The 8,432-nt window shown below is 51.2% G+C and overlaps 1 protein-coding gene across 1 annotated transcript; it reads right to left on the bottom strand.

Annotated features, from left to right (window-relative positions):
* Positions 1-173: 173 nt before the first annotated feature.
* Positions 174-7,438, bottom strand: prickle1b (prickle homolog 1b; the record flags this gene model as incomplete). Its single annotated transcript, XM_060039111.1, has 5 exons — positions 174-2,374; positions 2,465-3,466; positions 3,612-3,798; positions 4,186-4,389; positions 7,280-7,438. Coding segments are annotated over 5 exons (2,613 nt in total), but the record flags the coding sequence as incomplete, so codon positions are not given.
* Positions 7,439-8,432: the final 994 nt, after the last annotated feature.

Raw genomic sequence — 8,432 nt, 5'->3', positions numbered from 1 at the left:
TATCTTTATGTTGTTGATGTAGTTCATGAAATCCAATTAAATAAGCATACCTCATACCGTATGCTCAAGAGCACTTTGGTAGGTAAATAGTGAACAACTATTGTTTACTTGTTAGCTATGGTTTGAAAACCGAAAATTTCTTCAATTTTAATGAAATAGTAAAATCCCATATGAAGCTTTCCAAAGTGTTTTTTATTAAAAGCTTTTATATTGCAAAGCATTTAAATGACGGTACAGCGTAGCGAGTACCTTGACTGAATAGGAATTGAAGCACTAATACCAGGACAAGAGCATTGTGTACTTTTTACAATATAATATTACTGGAAAATATTATTGAGACTTGATTGTTGAATAATGACATTTCACCCCGCCGAAATTGGCTTGTGTTGTAGCAACCAATTGTTCTTTGAAAACATCTATGAAGTTGTGTTTACAAATGGCATTACTTTTTCAATGATGTAAAAAAAAAACTTAAAACAAGGATCCAAAAATACCGGTATTAAAATCTTAACTTAATATATACAGTAACAATTTACTCATAAATAATTATTTGGTTAGTTTCTAGTTGCTTGGTAAATAATCAAACCTCTGATTTTACAATGGGATTGTTTCAAAACTCGCAGACTGCAAATTTAAAAACAAAGCAAAGTTGTTTATTGGCAAATATCAAAACTATAGGGATACAAGAAAATGCTTCCAAACTTTTTTTAACTGACTCCCTCCATATGTCCATTATAGTGCTAGAAAATAAAGTTCCACAAGTCAGGCATACGCAAAAGCCTGTTATTCAAACTCCATATTGCACTGATCAGATTTTGTCCTTTGCTGACTCAGAAGTTTGTGTCCCATATTTGAAGGATTAACTTATATTGTGTATCCGAGCTGATATGTATGGCATTTGGCAATAAGAGGAAATGGGTATAGAGTCCATGAAAAAAAAAAGGATAATACACAGCATTTGTCCATGCGGTCCGCCGCACACTACTTCACGTAAGCATCCATGAAAAAAGCTTTATTAATCACAATTAAATAGATTATAATAACAACTATACACTTCTGGAATGACCTTTTGAAACTGCAAAAAAAGTAAGTGGCAATCACTTTGGTAAATCCTTACCTGAAATCCAAACACTCGAGATGTAAGTGAGCTACCTGATGACTTTTCTATACAAAATCTCTTTCCCCACTGCTGGCTAGACTCACAAATCTGATCCACGTCCAAGTAACTATCAAATCAGAAATTCTGGTTTCCTTGCTTAATGGAGTGCATCCCCTTTGTATAAATACAGGTCCGGCAAGCTTGTCTCAGGATGTTAAGAGATGATACAGTTTTTGGCTTTGTGGCTTTTGCGGCGAGTAGTCCGTGAGCCTAGGCTTTGTGGGGAAAGGGCGGTGACCCTGGTGGGGTAGTCCTCGGTATAGTACTGGTAGCGACCGGAGGCACGAGGCTGAGGGATCGGCTGGCCCAAAAAGTAGCCTTCCTCCTCCGAGTCTGAGGAAGAGGAGGAGCAGGTGGAGCACCAGTCGTCCTCGTCTCTGTACAGATCCATGATGCGTTCGACCCGCGGGTCGCTGACGGGCGCCGAGTTCGGGACGGCGTAATCGGCCTGGCTTTGAGGAAACTGGGGGGGCAGTCTGCACTGGGAAGACTGGCCGAATATCGCCCCGCCTTGAGGCTCACCCGGCACCGCCCGTTGGGTCTCGTAGGGCCTTTGCATCTGCTCCAGGGGAACCATGTTCAGGGCGTTGTCCGAGCGGGTTTTGCGGCTCCTGCGCTGCCTGCCGCTGTGGTGGGCCGGCCTGCTCCGACCGTGGTGGCTGGCCGGGCGTCCGTGTTCCCTGGCCGGCTCCTCGGCGCGGCGGTGACCCCTCCGCTGGGGCCGCTCGCTCATGGGGTGCTGCCTGACGTTCACCTCCATGCCGTCGTAACAGCCGTTGTCCACGGTGTCCTCTGAGAACTTGACCATCTGCGGGGGCCTGCCCTGGGACCGGCTTCTCCTCAGAGCCGGGGCCTGGAGCAGCAGAGATGGAGAAGAGACCTCCTGGGAGGTGGGGGATAATGAGAAGGAGGCCCCCGAGGCACAGCCTCTCATTCCCATCATTCCCATCTCGTTGGCGACCTCCTCGTCCACCTCCACTGCCGACCTCTGCTGGCGTTGGAGGAGATGGGGTTGGTGCTGTAGTTGGTGTTGGTGGTGGTGGATGTCCAGCTCTGGGACCATCAAGGAGTTAGCGCTGTGGTGAAGGTGGGATGAGTTGAGAGTTCCCATGTTGCTCATCTTCTCGCAGTCCTCGACGGACTCTAGGGGCGGCTTTAAACCGTGGAGCGAGTATAAGATGGTTCGTTCTTTGCTGTCTCCTTCTACCGATGCACCTGTGACAAGGAATAAAGAAAGAGATGATCAGATATAATCAAAACATTTGTTTACATGCATATCCATGTCATTAGAAGTCTGCTTCTTACCTGTGATGTTGGAAAGGGCCAATGAGTCCATGGAGTCTCCTACACCTTGTTCGGCCTTTCTCAACTCGTCAGTGATACACTCCAAGGAGTCTTCATACCATTGCCTTGGGTCCCTCCAGAAGGTTTTCCTCCCTGGTCCACATTGGTCCTCCTCTCTGTCCAGCTCCAGCTCCTGTATCTTCCTGGCACTAGCTGGGCCAGGGTGGCTCCCATAGGCAGAGTCTCCCAAGCCGTCCTGGGACTGAGTCCAGTACATCTCAGGGAGGTTTTTCTTACTTATAAATCCAGGGCTGAGGCTATTGCTTTGGGATTGACTGTAGATCTGACTCTGAGATGGACTTGGAGAAGTCGGCGAGGATAGGTTCACCCCCATGGAAGTAGGATCGGGTTTCAGCCAGGGATCAGAGACCTCCTTCGGTCTGATGCGGTCACTGCCGGGGCTTGTGGCGTCGGGCGACGGTTGACTGAACATCCCGCAATCGCCGAACTTGAGCAGAAGCTGAGTCATGAAGTCCTCGTGCTGCGCCCACTCCTCCGGGTCCTCGTCTCCGCCCGCCTCCTGCTCCTCCCTTTCTCTCCAGTACCTCTCCTCCTCCAGTCCGGCCTGGGCCAGCTTACGCCCTACGATATCGATGTCCTGGTTGACGTTGGTGTCCATGCCCCCGTCGACGTCTCCATTGGTGCACTTGCACTCTGAGGGGTTCACGGCAGCGGGAGGGGGGCTCAACACCTGGGACTGTCTCCACTGATCCGCAGGCCGGCTCTTCCCCATGCGGACACTGCGGCGGGACTCGCGGGAGCGTGCCGACTGGAAGGCCGAATCGGCGGAATCCGAGGCATGGACGTCCTCCCCCTGACTGCAGGCCTTGGAGCAGTAGATGCGACCCTCTTTGGGCAGGAAGGGACAGCCCAGCAGGGAGGACTTGCACTGGGCACAGCAGAAGCACTGGTCGTTGGCGTGCCAGTGGACCCCTTCGTAGGTCATCTGGGCGTGGTCCACACCTAGGTTAACGAAGGGAGAGGACCCTTTCATTAGAAATGTGTAACAAAGGGACCCACCTCACCGAGGCAGTTGCAGTTGCACCAGATCAAGTAAGGAGGGAACCAGAATGTCCTTGCTTAACAAATCCAAAGACTCGTGTCTTACCGATGTTCTCGCCACAAGCCTCGCAGTACTCTGCATACAGCGACTCGAAGCAGCCACAGCAGTACGGGCGGCCGTCCTTCATGATGTACCGCTGGCCCCCCAGCATGGCCTCGCACTCGTAGCAGGCAAAGTGCTTCATGTGCCAGTGGCGTCCCTCGGCCTCCGTGCACTCATCAGACAGGATGATCTGAGAACGACACGCGTTTCGGTTTAGAGCTCGGTTTGGTCAGTATAGCATATTGTACGAGATTCAATGTAAATACTAGTGTTACTGTAATTATTCCTATCGAAATTAAGCAACTAATAGAAGTATTTCACCAATGAGTTTTTTCTTGTTGTGCATCTACGTAGCAGGTGCTACCCATAGAAAGTTAAGCAGAGATACGATATACTGACGTCTTATGGTATGTCTGATAACCGGATGAGAAAGACATTCATTGAGCACTGGCAGACTTGTCACAGGCATGACATTCAACTGACTTAAGGACTTATATTAAGACCCCCTGACTTAAGTCAGTTGACCTTCATACATGAACTTTTTTCCGTAACCCCCGGATTCAAAACGTGGGCTTACCTCATCGCAGGCGGAGCAGCGTGGCTTCAGCACCTCGGCGTGGTGCCTCCCGCAGTGGATCTTTCCGTTGTGGTGGAAATAGATGAGGTCCACCAGCAGCTCCTGACACGTGGAGCACGAGAAGCATCCCGGGTGCCAGCAGGGGGTCGGCCCAGCTCTGGAGGCAAAGACGGCCATCTCCCCTCCGTTGATGCCTCCACTGCACTGTTTGAGCCAAACCAACCGGAGGAGACATGAGCAAACGGGGAGACGACGGACGGATGGACAATGACTTATTTTAAAATGCCAGAACTATCAAGGAGGGCTTTGTGAATAAATCCAGAATAACTTTGGCAGCACATTGCATGTGGTTGTGAATCAAACAGACACTGAGAACTGTAAATATGGTTAACATTAGGACTTTTATGGGGGATCTCTATTCAAAACAGACACGTGTGATTATATTAACTCCCCTGACATACGGGGAATGTCCAATAAATAGCAAAGCATTAGGGGGAGGAGGAAGATCCCCCCGCGGAGCTCGACGTCTCAGTGACAAGTGGGATGACAACAATGGCAGGCCCAACAACAGGTGCTCGAGCCATATGAGATACACTATACCGTCAACGGAATCTGAGATATTTACAGTAGATCCCCGATATCCTTTATACAGCTGTCGCAGCTCGTTAAATACAATTCGCCATTATCGTTTACATTTCTGGGCCCGCGTTTATGGTTCAGCGCTCAGCTTCAACCTTCCACCAGGCACCACAGCAGCCATGGAAACCCCTCGAACACACCGCAGTGAGCGCCCAAACACCCGTGAACTCGCATAGCCTCGGCCCCGCACATCAAAAGCCTTTAATTATTTATAGACGGGGCTTCTCCTGTTGTTCGGCCGGGCGCCGGGCACCAGGGCCTCCGCTCCGGCGATCATTTGACCCCGGGGAGAGAGATCGGCCGAGCGTGTCTGAACATATAACCACGGGTCTTTATATAACCCGGTGGAGCCTTGAGACGCGCCGAGGGAGGGGGGTTGGAGGGCGGTGGTGGCCATGGGATACCGGGCCCAGCTGTTAACCATTATTACCAGGCCGTACCGGGATCTCGAGGACGGGGGTGTAATGTATCCCCAAGAGCCCCAGCACCCGGAAACTCAATCCTGTGTGTGTGTGTGTGTGTGTGTGTGTGTGTGTGTGTGTGTGTGTGTGTGTGTGTGTGTGTGTGTGTGTGTGTGTGTGTGTGTGTGTGTGTGTGAGTGAGAGTATGGATGTGTGTGTGTGTGTGTGTGTGTGTGTGTGCGTATGGGTGTGTGTACAAGTGTGTGTATGGTAGTGTATATGGGTGTGTGTGTGTGTGTGTGTGTGTGTGTGTGTGTGTGTGTGTGTGTGTGTGTGTGTGTGTGTGTGTGTGTGTGTGTGTGTGTGTGTGTGTGTGTGTGTGTGTGTGTGTGTGTGACTACGTAGCTGCATCAATATGTTTAGAATGTGAGGCACATATGCGTAGTAAGAAGAGGAATTTGTGTGTGTGTGTGTGCTTATGTGTGGCCTTGTGCTTGTTACTGTGTAGAAACTTCATAAATGTTTACTATGTGCTATGTACACCCATAGTAAGCAGAGGAATGTGTGTTTGTGTGTGCGCGTTTGTCTGTGCGTCTGTTGGCTTACTACATAGAAACATCAACATGAGTTTACTATGTCCTGTACACATGCATCGTGAATAGAGGAGTGTGTGTGTGTGTGTGTGTGGGCTTCGGGTGCATGTGCATACATGAATGGTTTAAAGTAATATGTCTCTCTCTCTCTTTTGCACAGATTACAGAGAGAGAGAGAGAGAGAGAGATATACAGAGAGAGATAGATAGACATACAGTAATGCAGGGGAGATAAAATAGCTGTGTACATCTGCTACTTTGCAGTCATTTGTGTGCGTGCGTGTGTGTGTGTGTGTGTGTGTGTGTTCATGTGAATGTGTGTGTGCTTGCGTGTGTGTGTGTGCGCGCGTCTGTGTGCATGTGTATGTGGGTGACCTTGCTTCTCAGAGACTTAAGTGATGACAAGCCCACATCTGCTGTGCTGGGTTGGGGCTGGGGGGAGATTATCAGGGCAGAGTGTGGTCTTCCTGGATAGCATGCCTGGGCTACCGAGCCCCCTCTCGCTGGGGGCTGGTGGGGGTGGTGGTGGTGGTGGTGGAGGGTGGGGTGGTGGTGGTGGTGGTGGTGCCCGGTCTCTCTGCCCACGGGCCACCACCGCCCACATCCTCAAGCAGGATGTGGTTTCCCGTCGCCATGGCTGTAGCCCGGGAGCGATCCGTTCACTAATACCACCGTGTTTGTCTCAGGGTAAGCCCAGGGGGGTTTAGGGGTGGGGGATGTGGGGGTTTGGGGGTGGGGGTGGGATACTGTGTGGATGTATTTTGGGAAACAGGAGTCGGTGAGGGTTAGGCTGACTGTGGGGGGCTGTGTTTGAAAAGAGCCTGTGTTGAGGTTTGAGGGGCTGTGGAATGGTATGTTTGACATATATCTATAGGTATATCTATATATATATATGAGGTATATGATATGGTACTACTGGCAATTGTAGTTATTGACAGTGATGTCATTTCGGGAATTCCTCTCATTGGCCAATCAGCATGGAGCTTCGGGGCGCAGCATGTGGCACTGTGAGATCGAATTTAAGTCACTTGTGAAGAATGTGTGTGTGTGTGTGTGTGTGTGTGTGTGTGTGTGTGTGTGTGTGTGTGTGTGTGTGTGTGTGTGTGTGTGTCTTTGAGTGTGTGTGTGTGTTTGAGTGTGTGTGTGTGTGTGTGTGTGTGTGTGTGTGTGTGTCTTTGAGTGTGTGTGTGTGTGTGTGTGTGTCTTTAAGAGTTTGTGTGTGTGTGTGTGTCTTTGAGTGTGTGCGTGTTTGTGTGTGTGTGTGTTCAATGCGAGCGAGTACACGTGTGTAACTATGGCTGTCACAAGTTTGCTCGTTTACCAGTAACCGTGTGCATGATTGTTAACCAGCAAACTCATGTACATTTGTAAACGTGTAATCATGTCCATAGGTAGCTGTGTGTGCGGGTCCGACGCACGCGCCGGTTAGCCCGATGTCGGCGGCGGCGGCGGCGCGCCTTACGTTCTCGCAGCGGCTGTGCTGCAGGGCTCGGGGGAGGACCTTGGGCGTCCCGCGGCCCAGCGCCTCCCTCTTCCTCTGGCCGCTGAACATGAGGAGCTCCCTCCTCTCCTCCTCGCTCAGGGACTGGCAGTACCGCACCTGGGAGGGAGGGGGGAGGAGAGGGGGAGAGGGGGAGGGGGGAGGGGGGGAGGGAAGAGATGGAGGGGGGAGATGGGGAGGGAGGGGGGAGGAGATGGGGAGAGGGGGGAGGAGATGGAGAGGGAGGGGGGAGATGGGGAGGGAGGGAGGAGATGGGGAGGGAGGGAGGAGATGGGGAGGAGGGAGGGGAGAGGGAGGAGATGGGGAGGAGTGAGGGAGGTAGGGAGAGAGGGAGGGAGGGAGGGAGATGTGGAGAGGGAGGAGATGGGGAGGGAGGGAGGTAGGGAGAGATGGAGGGAGGGAGAGAGATTGGGGGAGGGAGAGAAAGGGAGGGAGGGAGGGAGGGGGGGAGAGAGAGATGGGGAGGATGGAGAGAGATAGAAAGAGGGGGGAGAAGGAGAAAGAGATGAGGAGGTAGAGAGAGAGAAAGATGGAGGGATTGTTTAAAACCAGACTCAAGATAAAGAAGTAATGAATCCAAACACACAGGAAAATGGAAGAACAGCAATCGAAAAGACATGCACGTGTAAACATCGCTTCTAGACGTCTTTTTGCGTGCAGTTCTGAGCGAGTATGTCCAACAGCAGGCCGTACGTTGACGTGGAGGGGGGGAGGGTCCGTTCGATTCGATTCCCGCCCCCATCAATGCAGTTTCACGCGCACGGTGTTTGTGACGGACAAAGCGGTCCACTGTGTTTGAAGACAGCGCACTCAGGAAGTGGATTAAGGTCGACGCGGCGTCGCTAAGAACCGCCTGGGCTGCGGTCCAAACAACAGTAAACAATGGCAACATACACGCACTGTTTTTTTCCCAGTCTTTCTCTCTTGCTTACATTTCCCCCTTCTCTCGCTGCCTTTCTAACTCACAGCCTCTCTCCCTAACTTTATTCCTCCCTCCCTCCCTCTCCTCTCTTTCTCTCTCTCTCCCTCTCTTGCCAGCTCTATCTCTCTGCCGATCTCACTATCCCTTCCTTTAATAACCATCTCTCTCCCTCCCTCTTCCCCTCTCACTCTC

The sequence above is a fragment of the Gadus macrocephalus genome, chromosome 19, assembly GCF_031168955.1.
Source record: "Gadus macrocephalus chromosome 19, ASM3116895v1".
Taxonomy (NCBI): domain Eukaryota; kingdom Metazoa; phylum Chordata; class Actinopteri; order Gadiformes; family Gadidae; genus Gadus; species Gadus macrocephalus.
This window is presented reverse-complemented; position numbering and strand designations above follow the sequence as displayed.